Source organism: Olea europaea, unplaced genomic scaffold, assembly GCF_002742605.1.
Source record: "Olea europaea var. sylvestris unplaced genomic scaffold, O_europaea_v1 scaffold1329, whole genome shotgun sequence".
NCBI lineage: Eukaryota > Viridiplantae > Streptophyta > Magnoliopsida > Lamiales > Oleaceae > Olea > Olea europaea.
Genome location: NW_019230771.1, coordinates 74,002 through 93,823, shown reverse-complemented (window position 1 = coordinate 93,823; position 19,822 = coordinate 74,002). Strand labels below are relative to the sequence as shown.

At 32.3% G+C, this 19,822-nt stretch overlaps 2 protein-coding genes and 1 long non-coding RNA gene across 3 annotated transcripts; 1 reads left to right on the top strand and 2 right to left on the bottom strand.

Annotated features, from left to right (window-relative positions):
* The first annotated feature begins 5,182 nt into the window (after positions 1 to 5,182).
* On the top strand, positions 5,183 to 6,777 carry LOC111375042. The gene is made up of 6 exons (XR_002699249.1): positions 5,183 to 5,378; positions 5,496 to 5,588; positions 5,674 to 5,781; positions 5,868 to 6,125; positions 6,208 to 6,509; positions 6,642 to 6,777. It is a non-coding gene; the product is annotated as an uncharacterized LOC111375042 (long non-coding RNA).
* A 7,358-nt stretch (positions 6,778 to 14,135) lies between these two features.
* On the bottom strand, positions 14,136 to 15,319 carry LOC111375037 (universal stress protein A-like protein). The gene is made up of 3 exons (XM_022997829.1): positions 15,251 to 15,319; positions 14,853 to 14,971; positions 14,136 to 14,447 (listed from the first exon to the last, which is right to left on the bottom strand). Exons 1-3 carry the CDS (start codon positions 15,317 to 15,319, stop codon positions 14,357 to 14,359), a joined length of 279 nt encoding a protein of 92 aa, XP_022853597.1. The 3' UTR covers positions 14,136 to 14,356.
* LOC111375036 (universal stress protein Slr1101-like) lies at positions 15,294 to 18,266 on the bottom strand. The gene is made up of 4 exons (XM_022997827.1): positions 17,972 to 18,266; positions 16,375 to 16,475; positions 15,977 to 16,095; positions 15,294 to 15,571 (listed from the first exon to the last, which is right to left on the bottom strand). The coding sequence occupies exons 1-4, from the start codon at positions 18,210 to 18,212 to the stop codon at positions 15,481 to 15,483; spliced, it is 552 nt and encodes a 183-aa protein (XP_022853595.1). The 5' UTR covers positions 18,213 to 18,266; the 3' UTR covers positions 15,294 to 15,480.
* Between the last annotated feature and the right edge of the window lie 1,556 nt (positions 18,267 to 19,822).

The following is a 19,822-nucleotide window of genomic DNA, read 5'->3' as shown; positions in this document are numbered from 1 at the left end:
GTGAGAAACTGAGTATTGGAGATCTGACCATGTATGCATGCAGCAGAGCATATTAGTGAGATCTTAGTACTTTGTTTTTTAAGACATTTGTATTTATCATTTTCATGCTACCATGAAATATGGTTTGGTTTTTGATAGAAATAAGGTAACCAAGGGCGCTAATTTCATAAACTTTGGTCATATTTTGGATTTGTATCTAATATATAATTATGCGTGCTATAAATTTTTCTTTAATCTTTTCTTGTTTTCTTGTTGATTAGTGGGATTTGTTAACCAGAAGACTTCTTTCATTCTGGTAAACAACAGATGTTAGCAAGGATTTTTTGTCTCAAGATACCATTAAATTGATTCATCAAACAACATATCAACCCTCCCTTTCTCAACATGAATTACTCTACCAATACCCACAGTACCTTTTCCCTTTTCATAAATACAAAAATATAAGAAGAAAATATTAAAATATCTTGAAATATGAATATAGGGGTGTTGAACGAGATAAGTCGATCGAACTCAAGATAATTTAAAATCTGAGCTAATTGTAAGTATTCCCTCATGAGTTTCTCTATGAGTTCGTATTCTATTTTTGGTATTGCACTAGGGAAATCTTTGAAATTCCCTCTGTCCCTCCTTGAATATTTCTCTTGTTCATATTCTTAACCAAGTTCTCAATTAATTTCTCAACAGATTGCAGTAGCGTTGAAGGAGGTTCTAATTGTTCCAATTTCACCTATTTTAATTCAGGTTTGAATTATTTTTTTGTAATTTCAGTTTGTGTGAAAATTTGTTGTCAAAATGACTTACCTAATTGGAACCTGATTTCTATGATGTCCTAATATAATCATTTTTCACTTCATTTTTAATGTGTTTAAATAGATTATAAATTAATAGTGTTGGTATATCTTATCATGGATAAAGATTGGGTATACTTATCAAGGTGATCTTGTCCTCTCAAATATGCCCATAAATGCTTTTTAGATTATTTATCTAGCGTACTTTGTATAGAGTTTCAGAACCATATCAACATAGTGCTAGAAAATTTGCAAATATGGTTCAAACCAATGCTGGGAATCCAGAAAAGGTCATATGCCCTTGCAAATGTTGCAAAAACCTATTTCACCAACATTTTGATATAATGTATGGACATTAATGGCATGAATCCTACGTATACTACCTGGGTGTTTAATAGGGAAAAACCGAATGCAGCATCATCGCCTCTTCAAGATGTAGAAAATTTAGAGACGTATAGGATGTATAGAGATGCATTTTTTTAGGATCACAATAATGTGGAATCCGAAAATGAAGATAGAGAGAAAGAATTTTTAAATTTATATGACGACATTGAAATTCCTTTATATCCTGGTTGCACGAAGTATACAATGGTATCTGCAATTGTTGTCTTGTATAAGGTTAAAGCTACTCATGGTATATCTGACAATGATTTTAATGAACTTCTTGATATTATCCAAGATATGCTACCACATGGGAACACCCTTCTTGATTCTTGCAATTCAACGAAAAGGTTATTGAACACCTTTGATTTAGGCTATGAGAAGATACATGCATGTGTAAATGATTTTTGCTTGTTTAGAAAGGATTTAGTAAATTTGGATACATGTCCAAAATGTGGATCTTCACGGTGGAAAATTAACGAACGGACTAAGAAGATTCAAAAAGGGATACCTGCAAAGGTTTTGCGATATTTTCCAATTATACCACGATTTAGAAGAACGATTAGGTCACTTGATAAGGCAGAACAACTAATATGGCACTCAAATCACAAAAGTCAAGATGGAAAAAATGCATTATCCAATTGATTCATTAGGTTGGGAGAGAATTGATAAAAAATGGCCTTGTTTTGCAACAAAACCACGAAATCTTAGGCTTGGCCTATTTTCTGATGGATTTAATCCCTTTGGTGACCTAAGTTCTAGGTATAGTTGTTGGCCAGTGATACTAGTTATATATAATCTCCCTCCTTGGATATGCATGTCTAAGGAAAATTTGTTGTTGACTTTATTAATCCCAGGTCCAAACAACCTGGAAATGATATAGATGTGTTCCTAGAACCACTAATAGAAGAATTAAAGGAGATGTGGAATATTGGTGTTGAAGTATATGATGGATTTACTAAGTCTACCTTCAATTTGAAGGTTGTGCTAATGTGGACAATTAATGATTTTCCAGCTTATGGGAGCTTATCAGGATATCCTATGAAAGGCGAAGCAGCATGTCCGGTTTGTGGGTTATCCAAATGTGCAAAATGGTTGACATGTAGTTGAAAATTTTCATACATGGGTCATAGAAGATTTCTTGCATATAATCATCCATATCGGTCGAAAGAAGCTTGGTTTGATGGAAACAAGGAGCATAGGCCTAGTCCTAGAATATTAACCGGTCAAGAAGTGACGTGTTTAGTAAAAAATATTAGCAATAATTGGGGAAAAATAGGGGAAAAAAGAAAGATAAAAAAAATCAGATTCTAATTGGCCATGGAGAAAAAAGTCAATATTCTTTGAGCTACCATATTGGGAGGTTAGTCATTTTAAACTATTTTGAATTAGTTATTTCTCTGCTTAAACTTTTTTTTTCTAAATTTATATTGTTATTTCCAGACATTATTTTTGCGTCATAATTTGGACGTAATGCACATTGAGAAGAATGTTTGCGAAAGCATTCTTGGCACTATTTTGCATATGAAGGGAAAATCGAAAGATTGGCTAAATTCTCATAAGGATTTACTCAATATGGGTATTAAAAAGGATCTTCTTCCAGAATTGAAAGGAAATACATATTACCTACCGGCATCATCATATATGCTATCCAAAAAAGAGAAAGAGTTATTTTGTAAGAGGTTATTTGATTTAAGATTACTTGATGGTTATAGCTCTAACATTTCAAAATGTGTATCATTAGCAGATAATAGGATTTTAAATCTGAAGTCTCATGATTGCCAGGTGCTCATACAACAGTTGTTACCAGTTGCATTAAGAGGATTTTTATTTGATGGACCAAGAAATTCAATTTTTCGACTATGTGCATTTTTTAACGAAATTTGTCAAAGAGTCATCGATAAAAATAAATTAGAAAAGTTTGAGGAGGATGTTGCTATGACTTTGTGTATGATAGAAAGGTATTTTCCACTATCTTTTTTTGACATAATGATTCATTTAACCATCCACCTTGGGCTTGAAGTTCGTATTGGTGGATCTGTACAATATCGTTGGATGTATCCATTTGAAAGGTAAATTACTATTATATTTTTATTAACTACTCAAACTTTCTTTTTCTAATTACCTAGATATATCATGCCTATTATATGGTGAATTAGGTTTATGAAAACACTTAAAGGATATGTTAGAAATCGTTCAAAACCTGAGGGATGCATCGCAGAGCGTTATTTAACCGATGAATGTATACATTTTTGTAGTAGTTACATGAAACAAGCTGCTGAAGTAGGTCTTCGACATACTAGGAATGAGGATTTCGAAAATGAAACAATTATTGCTAGACGTGCGATCTCTAAAGGAAATTCAAAGACTTTGAGTCAAGAAATGTTAGAGGTCGTTCATCGTTATGTGCTATTTAACAGCGTTGCAATTGAGCCGTATATAACGAAATGAAGTTAGTTAATTTATTAGTTTAATATTAATTAATGTTCTCTCATAAACTTATCTTACCATTTGTTTATTTATTTTCGTTTAGGATGCACAAAGAGGAGATTAAAAATTCACATAGTCGTATTGCAAAGAATGAAACTTTTTTACAAATGAGACATATGGAGACTTTCACTTCACAGAGAAAGGCAAACAAGACAATTGTAACATGTCTAATACACTGAAATGGCTTGCACGTCGGCCTAGATGTGATGTAATGTCACATTCTGATTATGTTATCAATGGACATCGATTTCATACAACCGATGTTAGTAGAAGTACACAGAACAGTGGTGTTTCTATTGAAGAACAAACTATTTGTCGGTCTAATGTGAAGGATACAAGCCACGTAGTTGGTAAAATATCTTATAACAGAGTTATAAGAGACATAATTTTACTAGATTATCACAGTTTTAAAGTTCCCATGTTTCATTGTGATTGGGCAAATATTGATAGTGGAGTCAAGATTGAAGAAGGATTTATATTGGTAAATCTTCATAGAGGACAATATCAATTTGAAAGAGATCCATTTATTTTAGCATCACAAGCAAAACAAGTTTTTTATTCTAGAGAGAGTGATACATCTAGTTGGTATATTGTATTAAAGGCACCTCCAAGAGGATTTCATGAGTTAGAAAATTTTGATGAGGAGGCTTATACTCCATCCACATTAGATGCATTAAGTGTTGATATGACTGCTGAAGATGACGATTATGCGAGGCATGATTGTGAGGGCATTGATATTGAATATGGTAATTGTATATCTTTAAGTCTTTCTTGCTTTATTTTAATTTTATATTGATATGATATTATATTGAGGTTAATGTCTTTAATGTCTCTTATTCCATTATTTCTTGCTTTATTTTTGTAGATGCAAACGATGAAAGCTGAGTTTTGTGGATGCTGATGTTCACACGATTGGAAATAAGATGACATATCATGGTGAAGTAAGTTCCTGGATTGTATGTATATTATTTTTTAATATTTTTATGTAAAATTTAATTAAATTATTACTTGTTTTTTCTTTTTTGTTTAATACAGTCATCTAATCAAGGCTATAAGAAATCAAAAAGAGCTAAACAAGTTTCAATTGTTGCCGCCACAAGAGAAGGAAATGAAGGGATAAGACTATCAGAAGGAGGTTCTAATTATGTTCTAGATGTACGAGAAAATGATGTGGTAGAAGGGTTGCCAAATAGTGCTAGTAATACTGAAAACAAAAAGAATGGAAGGGGTCGAGCAAAATTGAATTATCTAAACAAGGGAAAATGTACAAAGTACCAGTAGAGTTTAATGAAAGAGGACAGCCAATTTGAAAGGGTTCAAGTAAGTTGTCATCATTTATTGGGACCACAACTAGAGAACTTATACCAATTACATGGAAAAATTGGAAAGATATGAGTAAAGAATTTCCTGATGACATATGGGAGCATGTGCAGGTAATATATATGTCACATCTTTTATATAATTTAAATGAAATTACTATTAATATTGTGTACTTTGATTCAACAAAAGTCTGATGCCGATGCTTGTCATAGAAAATACATCATGCAAAAAATGGGAAAAAATTGGCGAGATCATCGATGTAATTTGCTTAAAGCAATCAATAACAAAGGAAAAACAATTGGCATGACACGAGTTGCTGCTCTCCTCAAGCCCGACAATATTGAATCAATGGAAGAATGACAAGCATTTGTCAAAGAACGCAATTCTCAACCATATAAGGTAAGCTTTCATTGATTTTGTATATTGATTGTGCTTTGCAACATACTGCTTACTGCATCTGTTATATATTTGCCACAACATTTATGTCTATTATAATGTGCATAAATGATGTTGTAGGAAAAGAATGAAAGATTCAAAAAGATGAGAGCAAGTCAAACCATGTTGCATACAACAAGTAGAAAGGGTTTTGCTCGCTTAGAAGCTGAAATGGTAAAAAATTGTTAAATTAAAGTTAAATTTGTTTTAAAAATTATAAATGTTATACAAACTACCACACATGAAATGTAAAATGCAGCGTGCTCAAAGTGAAGATCCTGATTCGATAACGAGAGATGATGTTTATATTCTAGGACATACGCAAAAAAATGGTGAACTTATTAATGAATCAGTTGGGGAAACATTGGTAACAATATTGCTTTTAGTAATTTTTTTATCATTTAAAGCTTATATTAGGTAATTTTAGCTCATTAATGTATTTTCTCATATCAGAATAAAATAAAAGTATATTCAGAGACGGTTTCCTCTCCAAGCAAACACTCACTTGAAGATGATGGTGTTGTAAAAGTACTTGGTCCAGAACGTCCAAGACGGGTAAGAGGTCTTGGTTTCGGTGCGACCCCTTCAAAGTTTAATGTTTTGGTGAACAACCATAACTTGCAAACTCAAGTTCAAGAGTTGAGGGATGAAATTAAAGAATTAAAAGCTCTGTTTTAAGTCAAGAGTAAAAGTGCTGAACAAGAAGATAATGTATCAATGGATGTTATTTTAAATTACATATACTTTCTATATTCAAAATAATAAATTGTACAACTGGATATTAATTTTACAGTCTAGAGACAGAAGTTTGAATGGTTTAGATAACCTTCAAAATAAGAAGTGCAAATTGTTATATTGGTTTGGGAAAGCTGATATTGTTGCAAAAGGTGAAATCGCATCAACAAATCCAAATGATCTAGTGCATCATGTACCCCTTGGTAACAAATGTTAGAGAGTTTGGGTTAATGAAGTGATCGATAATGTTATCTTATATCATCCCACGTGTGAGATTTTTCTTCTGGAAGATGCATTAGGAAGTACAATTGCATGGCCAAGTAGGTATATCGAAGTGGATTCGCTGTAATCACAACGAAGGTATGCTTAACTTCTTTTCTATTTTAATTCCATTTAGCTTTATGTTCGATCTCTATTGAAGATTGGGTTGTTTAATATATTTTTGATTTGGATGCTTATTAATTATATCCTTATTATTTTCGTGGTGTGCAGGGGATCCATATTTTGTGGGGTAGCTAAATTGTCGGTCAAAGAAGTGAACTTTGATAGGTTTAATAATTTTTTGTTATATGACGGAACCTCAATATCTACAGGCTTATTAGTTGAATGGCGATTGGCGTATACAATAGTAGTCAAATTTTTTTGAGAATTGTTTAGATGAATTTTACATTGGCATATTGTATTGAACCGTAGTCAATATTTCTTTTTATCGAAACAATGGAAAACTTGATTATATATGGAGTAATTTTATTTTGTTAATATTACAAGTTTGCTAGTATTAAAATAAATAAATGACTTTAAAAAAAAATTGAATGCTCATTTATGGCGTGTATAGGCATGCCGTGATGCCATGAGTATAACACTTTATACGGCGTACAATTGCACGCCGTAAAAGGTGAACGGTCATTTACGACGTGTTTAGGCATGTCGTGATGCCATGAATTTAACACTTTATATGGCGTACAACTACATGCCGTAGAAGGTGAATGCTCATTTACGGTACATTTAGGCATGCTGTGATGCCATGAATATAACACTCTATACGGCGTACAACTACACGCCATAAAAAGTGTGATGCTTTTCACAGCGTGCGATTGAACGCCGTAACAGTAATAACGGCGGTCCATTTACATCGTACTATGCACGCCGTAAAAAAGACCACTTTTACGGCATTGCTTTATACGGCATGTTGTTGTACGCCGTAGAGTATTATTTACGGCATATAATGCACGTCGTAAAAACTAAACTTTGTTCTAGTGAATGCTTCCTGAACGAATAGTAACTGGTATGATAAAAAAATTCCTACAATTCCCGGCATATTTTTTGCCTCACTCTCTCATGATACACGAGAAGATTTTCTTTGGAAGTGACAGCTACAGTAACTCACTTGTGTAAGTCAATAATGGAGGCAATAAAATAGTCTCATTAATTTCATTTCTGGAAGCTACAACATCTAACGAGGTGAGAGGATATTTTTTAAGTGAAGGTACAACCACCCTGAGCAAATGGTTCTATAAAGTCAACAAAGACAGCAATAATGCTGCCATATTTCATTATTGTTTCCAGAAAGCTTTTTTTTTTATGAATAGTGCATAACGAGTTCAGCTATAGTACAAAATCAGTTCAATGTGAAACCTCTGCCTCAGGTTGAACAGTAAATGTTGGATCCTCTCTTTTAAAGTAAAGGAGATACAAGTACTTGGGGGTGCTGTGACACACTTGTTGGTACAATTCACTTCATTCAAGATGCTCTAAGATATTTGGCATGCCTATTACCATTATAAGACTTGATTTGGCATGAGTGTGATCTAAAAATAATTTATTCTAACTATACTGAAAAGTTGAGAGGGAAAAATAAAAAATAAAAATCAATTAAGCATTTGATAAATTTTTATTTCAGAATTACTATAATTTTCAAATGGATATTTGCGTACTTGGTAAAATAAGTTTTTTATAGAGGGTGTTTGACACCTATTTTTATAGAAAAATGAATTTTAAAATAGCAAATTGATGGATAAAATGTAGATGAAAAATGAGGAATTTTTTTTTATTTATGTGTAATATTATTTTAATAAAAATTGTGTGATTGAAAAGAAGAGGGAAAAAATGCATTTTAAGAGAAATGGAAATTAAACGGGGCCATAACTGTGTTTGCACATACAAATATATGCATTAATTATGATATTCTTCTCGTGTATTATAGAATTAAAATGAAGAATATTTTTTATTCTATTTTAAATTTTAGAAAATTGCATTTAACAAATTATAGATTTCAATAGTCTACTCCTTTAATTATTCAAATCACATTATAACTGATAACCACTATATAAATATATTAAATAAAAGATGAAGTTAAAAAAACAAATGTTAATTGAAAAAGCAAACTAAAAATGTACAATATCATTATTATTATTATTATTATTATTATTATTATTATTATTATTATTATTATTATTATTATTATTGTGTGTGTGTGTGTGTGTGTATTTGAACTAGGGCTGTAAGCGGTCCGATCTTACCGATTTTTGACAAATTTCAAATCAAACCGTTTAAACCGGTTTGAGAAAAACCCAAACTTAAACCAAACCATTTTGAACGATTTGAAAAAAACTCAAGCTTAAACCTAAAGATTTGGTCCGATTTTAAACCACCGATTTCATCGTATTTTTTTTGTCTATCTACTTTTATGATATTAATACATTGATTTCAATATATATTTATATCTTGCTAGTAATAAATCTAAAAAAATCTAAGCTCTTGTTTGAGCCATATTTTTGGAACAAAAAAATGAAAGTTTGGACCATTAACCCACAAGTCCAACCGCATTTGTCGACCTGTTGTTTCTTGCGTGGGACCCAGCATCCTCTTTAATGATCAATTTTCTCATTATGATAACATGTGAAATATGGCTCGAATAAGGGCTAAATATATCTACTACAAATTTAAATATCTACTAAATCAAATTAAAATCACAGTAACCTAAAACATAGTTTTTTTCCATTTTTGTAAACCTTTTTTAGGCTAATGACGTTATGATAACGTTACAATACAAGTCTACTAAACGAGATATAAGATCTAAAAAATATAATGATATCCAACAAGACCTCGTGATCATCATATCTAAAAAAAAGTTACTGATTAAATAAAAAGAATAACCAACCACAATAATAAAATATTTGTTTATAATATATAAACATAACAATTACACAAGTTTACGTTTGTATGTTGTTACGAAACGCATTTAATTTCAGATTCTTACCTTAGTTTGCTCAAAAAAACTATTTATTTGAAACTTTATTCGTAGTAAATATTATCACCTAAGGCCTAGGATCTCTTTGTCTCCGATTTGGTGTAATGAACTACAATTCAACTTTGTAGAGGCGTAAAAAATTTGAAGAAAAAGTGTGTGTAATGTCGGTGGCTCAAGATTGTGTCGGGTGTTGTTTGGAGTTCATCTGAATTCTGAAGAGGAAAAGAATTTTTGATAGATTATGTTAATTTTGAGATTATTAGATATAAATTAAGATTATTAGGTAATAATAATAATAAATATGTATTAAACATTAGAAATTGACAAAAATACCCACAAATAACAAAACCATAGTTATCAGACTCGACCCGATCATCGACCCAAAAAAACCATCGGGTCATTAGGTCAATGGTTCAACCGAGGGTTAGTGGTTGAACCGGTGGATCAATGTTAGTTCTTAATTTTAATTAAAAATATTTTTTTAAATAAAAAACAGTATAAATGTTATTTCATGTCATTCTAGTTAAACTAAATATATATATTTGGCTCACATCATTTGTCGCAATTCTACATCTACCATGGTGGTCAAGGCTTCAACCTTTCAACAAGGTAATGAGGGTTCGATTCTCACTTTATCCAACTTCGATATAAATTTTATTAGGTACAAATTTCACAAAAATCGATTCACACGTAAACTGGTTTTCAGTTTACTTAAACCCACCGATTTATGACATATATGAATGGGTTTGGGCGGTTCTTATCTGGTTTGATTGTAAATGGATCAAATTGTGCTAACTAGACCGGATCAGTGTCTGGTTCACCGTTTTCTGGGCTGAATCGGTCGGTTCAGTCCGGTTTTAATAAATATGGACAAAACTATTGAATTTTACATTGGGGAAAATTTATAAACCCGAGCGTAAGTATAGGAGATTTCAATTCTAAGATACCAACTTTAAAGTTTCAAAAACCAGAAAGATATACATATCAATCAGATTGCTAAAAAACAGCATCAACTTACCATAAAATCCTGGGCTCTATCATAACGAATTCACCTTCCAGATTAGAAATTGTAGCTCATACGACAAATAGAAGACATGAAAATGCCCAACTCCTACAAATTCATCTCTCAGAAGATGAATTAAAGCCATAGATCTGAATGAATTCAACTGCAATTGTCGAAAATTTCACAGGTGAAATTTTTGCGTCGCCGTGTTGTACCCGATCGAAATCTAAGGTCGAGTACGTAATTCTAATTCAATTTTAAATTCAAGTGTTCTAATCATTCGTGAGTCCTTCAATTAGGAAATGATTTCATGACTATAATAGAATGATGCGTTAATTGATTTTGGTGTATTGTCAAATCCTTGCATTATAGCACATTTCAAAAAAATCTAGGAAATCATAAATGGATGCAAATGCCAGATTCCTTGTACCACTATCTAACTTCATTTCATAAACTACGTGGTTGAGCGAGAATAGATTGAAATGCATGTATTTGTGACCTCATCAAGATGAACTATGTGACTAGCAAGTGGACGTAGTGGAATGAACATACGTGTTGTGATCTCGTACAGAGGTTCAATGTGACTTTCGTACATTGGGGGACATTGTGTATTCGGATACTAGTAGTTGTAACTTGTTGCTGGATATGTGACTAAGAACTTGTGACCTTTATCCTTTGATCCGTGTAACACCCATGTGATAACATGTATGTGACCTACGGTGTGGACGTAATAAAATTGGCCACGACCTGATATTTTCATCTTCTGTCACTTTTGGAGAAGTAGCAATGGACATGAGGCTTTTCAATATTCATTTTATTGTTTGGACATGATCCTCAGTCATTGGACTGACATTGATTATACTTCATTTAGCAACAAATGAAACATCATAGTCTGTGACCAGAAACATGTTACCCTGATCTTGCTTACGATCAGTCTTATGACCACTATGTTGTAATTTGTGACCTCTATTTTCAAAATACAGTTCATCTTATGGTTGATAAATATGAATTTGTAACCTATCTACTTTGTCAACGTAGTGGGTCACATGATAAGGATTCTATGTGGTCTCACTTGTAACAACTACACAGATGTTTGTGACTTCTGCCTCAGTAATTTGACTTGGGATGTGACTTTGTAACGTGAATCTGTGACCTGTATGCTATGTCACATTAGAGAGTCACATGATAGAGATTGTGACCTGTCCTGTAACCAACACACAATCGTATGTGACTTCTATGTGTACTGAAAATGTACGTATAGTGTGCCCAATATGAAAATTGCATGCGAACTGCTGTATGAAGATTAATGTAACATAATGTAACCCATCCTTAGATCATATACCAAACCTGTGACTTGCATAACCCATGCGAAAATATGTCTGTGACCTATGCTACAAACATAATATGATAGGCTGAAACCTGTGCTGTAACATATACATTAACGTGTGATTATGTACTACAAATACAAGAACTGGGCAAATTCCTGTGACTGTGCGCTACACATGTACGCTGCAAAAACCTATCAAAAAGTGTGATGCAATATCTGAAAATTAGACTGCAAATTAATCACTCAAAACAGCTGCTTTATCATAGGCTAATTCAAAGCCCCAATTACAGAAGGTATGTAGGTCTTGCGATTCAGAATCCAGCAAAAAAAACACTTCAGATCCTAGCTTTTACAAATTAAGAACTATGCTCATACTACATCTAAACTATTTGAAGTACAAAAGGTACGTAGATCTTGCGATCAATATGCTATCACAATGCAATAATTGTACAGAGTTAGAATGGTTACAAATCCAATAGTAGTGGCACATGAAGTGGATGTGACGTTTGATTTCACAAAAAAATTAATAAGTAATGTGATTTTTTATGCATAAATCATTGTCTGTGAATCTTGTGTATGCATCTTTGTGATCTGTGACCTATTCCTAAATAACTGTGACCTATTCGTAAATATCTGTGACCTGACCCGCACGAGAAGACACGAATGCATATTTTTCTGTAACTATACGTACATTTTCACGAAAATTAATAATTAATTTGATGGTTGGTGCATAAATCATTGTCTATGACTCTTTTTATATGCATCTTTGCGATCTGTGACCTATTCATAAATATATGTGACCTGCCCGCCAGGGAAAACACTGATGCATATATTCTGTGACCACGTGATTCCACAAAAATTAATAATGCATGTGATGTGTGATGCATATATTATTGTCTGTGACTCTTTTATATGCATCTTTATGATCTGTGACCTATTCGTAACAATCTGTAACCTCACATATGATCATCATTTCACTCTATGCATGCAATCTTCCTTACATATGAATTGTGAAAGTGTCATTTGAACTGTGTATATGATATGAACTTCCACATCTGCATATTGATCACAAAACAAGAAAAACAAAAATGTCACAAATGTATATAGAATGACAACGTCCAGACAATGAATTTGGCCAACAAGGTAAACAATGAGATTTTCACATATGGATGTGCATTTCACACACAAAGGTAAATCAGACATTAATAATGTGTAAATCATATAATTTCGAACTTCCTTCGAACGGGTCAACTGATGAGGTCACAAAAATAGATCTCAACTCATATATCAGAACAGAGCATACTTCATAAATATATAACATGTCGTCAATACTCAACACCCATCGATTTCAAGTTTGCATATAAGGTATTAACTGAGATTTGCAAAATACCTTCTTCGTGGTAGATTTTGGATACTTTCATGTTGTTCGCCTACCTGTATTTTACCTCTTCTATCTGAGGCCTCGACCGCAATCTCCCACCTATTTACACTCCTAGAACGAGCCATTAATCTTCGTGTTTGCTGCCTTGACCGGACGAAAAAGGAGGAGCGATTGATTGTTGTGTGATGAGAAAGCGATGTGCGTTAAAATTATGGTCACGATTATGTCGGAATCAGTCACCGGCGATGATGGAGAACTCTTTGCGGTCTTGCTGCGTGAAGATGAAACGTTAGTCGTGGGAGGAGTTACGAATTATAAGGAAGCTGAGATGGTTTTCTAAAATTGATCCTATAAATCACGGGATACGCTGTTATCACATATATATATTTGGCATATAATTATATTTAATTATAGTAAATTTAATTAGATATTTCTGATTTTTGAAATAGTAAACTACAAATCTGATTTTAGAATTTATGATTTTAACACTAGGGATCCCTGTAATTTTCAAAAAAAATCATTTTTTTATTTTTATGTATTTTTTGTCGATCTGGTTTGGTTTTAAATCGCAATTAAAATTCTCAAATCTAAACCAAACCATTTTGACCGGTTTGATTTAATTCAAAACCATTTTGTTGACTGAATCCACGCGGCACCAAAACGACGATTTCTAAAATGTGATTTCGGTTCAATTTTTCAATTTTCACTTACAACTCTAGTTTGAACCTATTTTGAGAGAATATAATAGTTATTTTTGAAGAATGCAAAAAAAAAAATTGAATTTATGTATAAAATTATTTTATTGAAAGAATATGAAATTAAAATTGAGTTTGAAAAACAAAACAATTTTTTTTTTTTTAGATATGGAAGCTCAAGAATGGGCATAATGATATCAATAAAAATGGTAGTGCCTTTAAACTCAATGTCTTATATATCGACCAAGCATGGAATCCCAAGGATTTTAGTCCAAGTGATGGAATCCCATTATATTATTTACATCCACATACCACAACCTTCAACAAAAGTCAGCAAGAGTTCGTTAATATTTTGGCGAGCAAATGCGGCCAAAAATAAGTTTTAAGCATAAAGTAAAACGGAAGACGATCAAATCCTTTTTCGCAGAGCTATGAAAAGAGTAACTATCTTGTGCACATAAGTGAAGAATTCAAAGCCACATTTTTACAACTATTTTTGGGATAACTATCTCGTGCACATAAGTGAAGACTTCAAAGCCACATTTTTACAACTATTTTTGGGATTCTTTCGATGGCTTTACAATGAGAACGGCGCATTTTGCATGATGAGCAACATGGTCACTAACACTTCCCAAGAAAGCCCTGCACAACAATGCAATTTAATTGTCATCATATGTATGTTCGATCATCAAATGAAATATCCAGTATGGACAAAATTCTTCTTCAACTGTGGTAAATGATGTCAATTAAACTCTCTTTCTCGCCTAACAAACTTTAATCACGCCACATGAAATTCAAAATACAAAGTACTTGTCATGGGAAAATGCTTTTGGTTTTAAGATGGGTATGGACTGTCATTTAATCCCTATTTGCTTTAGATAAATGTCAAATTTTTAGAAGATTCTGATAAAAGTTAATGAAACGTGTAATTGAAAAGTTGCGAATTCAATTAAATATATAGTTAAAATTAATCGTGGACTTTGACTTAGATTTTAACTCAGAATTTTAGCTTAACCAAACAGATATTGGTTTAAGTTAAAATATTACCTCTTGATCATTCCAAGTCCACGGCTACCTACAACAAGAAGATCCATTTGCATGAGCTCTGCAGCTTCACAAATCACTTCCTTTGGATCTCCCTCAAGGAGTGAACTTTTTGCTTCTACCTGCAAATGCAAAGCTATGTATAATAATTATGTTCCAAATAGAAATATAAAACTAAAGTGATTGGTTAATTTATTTGAGTATTCAATAGGGCATTGTGACATTGAAGTGAAGCCAAGTACTATAAACTTCAAGATCACTTTTATTAGTACGTCAAGTATTACACTTTATTAAATAAAGATCGGACTAAATAAGATTTTAGCTCGTTTCTTTTTCAACACCGTTCAATCCCATCATGAGCCATACGATCAAGTACGATTAAACAAGTTGTAGAAACTAACCTTTTTCTCAGTACAAATCTGCAGAGCATGATTGAGTAGCAAATGCGGCCAAAAATAAGTTTTAAGCATAAAGTAAAACGGAAGACGATCAAATCCTTTTTCGCAGAGCTATGAAAAGAGTAACTATCTTGTGCACATAAGTGAAGAATTCAAAGCCACATTTTTACAACTATTTTTGGGATAACTATCTCGTGCACATAAGTGAAGACTTCAAAGCCACATTTTTACAACTATTTTTGGGATTCTTTCGATGGCTTTACAATGAGAACGGCGCATTTTGCATGATGAGCAACATGGTCACTAACACTTCCCAAGAAAGCCCTGCACAACAATGCAATTTAATTGTCATCATATGTATGTTCGATCATCAAATGAAATATCCAATATGGACAAAATTCTTCTTCAACTGTGGTAAATGATGTCAATTAAACTATCTTTCTCGCCTAACAAACTTTAATCACGCCACATGAAATTCAAAATACAAAGTACTTGACATGGGAAAATGCTTTTGGTTTTAAGATGTGTATGGACTGTCATTTAATCCCTATTTGCTTTAGATAAATGTCAAATTTTTAGAAGATTCTAATAAAAGTTAATGAAACGTGTAATTGAAAAGTTGCGAATTCAATTAAATATATAGTTAAAATTAATCGTGGACTTTGACTTAGATTTTAACTCAGAATTTTAGCTTAACCAAACAGATATTGGTTTAAGTTAAAATATTACCTCTTGATCATTCCAAGTCCACGGCTACCTACAACAAGAAGATCCATTTGCATGAGCTCTGCAGCTTCACAAATCACTTCCTTTGGATCTCCCTCAAGGAGTGAACTTTTTGCTTCTACCTGCAAATGCAAAGCTATGTATAATAATTATGTTCCAAATAGAAATATAAAACTAAAGTGATTGGTTAATTTATTTGAGTATTCAATAGGGCATTGTGACATTGAAGTGAAGCCAAGTACTATAAACTTCAAGATCACTTTTATTAGTACGTCAAGTATTACACTTTATTAAATAAAGATCGGACTAAATAAGATTTTAGCTCGTTTCTTTTTCAACACCGTTCAATCCCATCATGAGCCATACGATCAAGTACGATTAAACAAGTTGTAGAAACTAACCTTTTTCTCAGTACAAATCTGCAGAGCATGATTGAGTATCGCTGAAGCATTTTGTTGTTCCACTTTTTTCACAGAATGTAGTGAAGTTGTTGGGAAAATAGCTGATTTGGATGATCGATAAAACATGGAAAATTTAGTCACGAAACTTGAAACACAGATATACATGAAAGGATCAACGGTGGTGAATAAGACATATTAAACGGAAGACAAATCCATTTAGGCATCGTTTGATAGGGGATAATTTCCATGGAAAGTGAATTTCCATCTTTGGCAAATTTGAGTGTTTGATGGGGAAGAAGTTCCATGGAATTCATTTTCCATGCAAGCCTCACACACGCCTCTTTTCCTCACAATCAAGGAATTGGTTTTCCCACCCATATGGTGGGAAAATGAATTCCAGATTTTTATTTTTTTTTTAATTTTTGGCAATGGAAAAGAATTTTAAGAACAATTGTAAAAAAAGATATCTATTAAATTGACAATTTTCATATAAAACAAAGCCAAACGAATACCAAAATGTAGATGATTTTTGGATTTTTTTAATTTTTTTTGCAATGGAAACAAATTCTATCCCCAATACCAGTAAATTTTATCCATTTTGTTGACAATTTTTATGTAAAATAAAACCAAATGAACAAAAAAAACACTTTAATTTAAACATTTTTCACATGAAAAATTATAATCAAATACAATAATTTACAATTTTCAGAAAATTAATTTTCCATCAATTTAATTCCCTGAAATTCATTTTTTTCCACCCAAATTTCACCTTTGCAATCAACGGACTCTTAGAGAAAAAGGCTAGCTAGCTAGTTAAGTTCATCATGAATCAAAGTAAGCAATTATTTAACAACATATTTTGAAAATAAAACACGTAACCTTTGACATGTAAACTAAAGTCAGCTACTTAAGAAAATTACTATGTACACTGTACAGTGTACACATCAAAAAATAATAAGCAAAAAAAAGAAAAAATCGAATAAAACTTAAAATTAATTTTAACCGCATATTTATTGACCCCCAACTTTTCAACCAGTAAACTTGTATCAAAAATTTAAAATAAATAAATAAATAAAATATTTTCATTAAAGGAAACGAGGACTAAATCTGGTCTATAGGGCAACATTTAGACTTTGTTTGAGCCCTATTTTTTAATCAAAATATATTTTTTAACAGCGATTTGACTCTACTTTAACTACACATCCTTCAATAAAATAATATTACATTCAAATTCATGACTTTTCTTTATTTTTTAATCACATATTTTTTTTATCAAAACACTATTTAAAATTGCAATTTTTTTTTAAATAAAAAAGAATGAGGCTCAAACAAGGGCTTAGTCCATGCATTTTATAAAAATCATTTTTCTCCGAACTCATTTTAATCATCATACTCTCCTAATAAAATGATTAGGAGCCCAAATCAAATAACTTTTCTTACTCAAAAAAATTATTGCCCCAAGTGGAAATCTGTAACATCTCTGTGAAAGTTTTTCTGTAAGTGTAGTAAAACTCTTTAGAAATTTGCAAAAAGTTCAGTTATAAGCCATATGATTAATAATTTTTTAAGTTATAACATCTGCGATTAAAATCCTAACCGGGTGCGCCGGGGAAGACGTAGCTGGGGAATGGCTCAATCACGTGTACAATTGTGAGCACATCCAATGCCAATGGTTGCTTGAAGAAGTTGTCAAGAACCCATCCCAGTGCATAGAAGCTTTCGTCGCTATCGTCTATCGCCACCAGTATCTTCATCTTCTTCACCGATTCTGCCGCCGTTGACAGCTGCTCCGCCCCAGCTTCCAGGGCAACACTTGGCTCCACGGTGGTGCTATCCATAGCCTTGTTTCGTTCCTGTCTATCGATGCTAAACGGGAGTAATTGTATACGGTTTTTTTTTTTTTTTTTTAACTTTGACTGGATTTATAAATGAATTTATATACATTGTGAAAATGAAGGAAGAAGAAGGGAAGAAAAGCTGCATGAATGAGAGAACAGAAGACTGCTGAGTACACGTGCCAGAAAGATCAGAGTACAGATGGTTGACATGCAATACCACGTGGCTTTCTCAGGCATAAATATTGATCCCGTATATTGGCAACGGAGTTCGGCCAGGGTGACAGGGCGGGGACCAAAAAAAAAAAAAAAAAAAAAAACAGGGGCACCTCAGCCCCTAATCTGATCTGCCCCTATTATTATTATTATTTTTTTCAAAATATGCTTCTAAAATCTTTTATTTTTTCTCTTCACACAACTCAAATTCAACTTCATCCCTGATTTTTTGCAATGTAATACTATATTTGGCATATTTTTTATTTTGTACGAAGTAATTATTTAAGGTTACAACTGCCTGAAATGCCTCTCTTGAAGAAACAGTTGGTAAAACACAATTATCATCTAGATCATGATCCTTATTGATAGGTATATTGAGTAGCCCTAGAAAAATATTTTTATTGATAGAAGATTCATCACGTTGTCATTTTCATCAGTATAAAATATAATACAAGTTACAAAATACAAAATACTCTATAAATTAATAAATATTCATTTATCGATAAATTAATAAACTATTCATTTATTGATAGATTAATAACTCCCCTAAGATAATAAATTTTCTCAATCTAACATTATTATTTTATAGAGATTTTACTAAATAACGAATCTAAACGTCTGAATTTATATCCAAATTAGAAAAGGAAAATTCAAGATAGAGCCACAGAGGTTTTAAGCCTTTCAAAAATACATATTACGGTCCCAAACCTTTAAATCGCAGCACCTACATCCCAAATCTTTTAATAAATGTTCGCGAAATTATTTCTTTCGATTTTAAACCACCGCAAGTGTACGGTTCGTTAACAAGTAATAAAGTGGATTCAGTGAGTTCGAATATCATCCCACAGAGATTGATTAGTTCAAATTTTATCTACCTTAGCCTTAACCGAAACTAAATTACCAAAGTGGATATAGACCTAATTGAACCTCAATTATGCAATTTTTTTATGATTGAATTGAAATTAATATGCAAAACAATAAATTAAACTCAAGAATGAAATCTAAAAGTTGAGAACGCACTTGTTATAATTATTGGGAATGAAATACGCTAGGATCACCAATTCCCATGCAATTATCACTTTAAACCCTAGTTTCACAATATGACAACACATTTCAATTTTGACGAATCAATGTTCCTAAGTTTATCCAATACTCTCTCTCTCGAGATGTATCAAACCTATCTCTACATACCACCGATCTATATTTCTATGACAAGAGCATTTGTAAAAATGCATGCAATTTTATGAACATTTAAAGATTCACATAGAGCATAGCTGTATATTTCTATCCACTATCGAACCCTACGATGATTTATACTATGTCAAATCTATTCCAATTCTCTCGAATGCAAGAATAAATCACTTAAATTCACACAATTACGAGCCCTTAATTGCGGA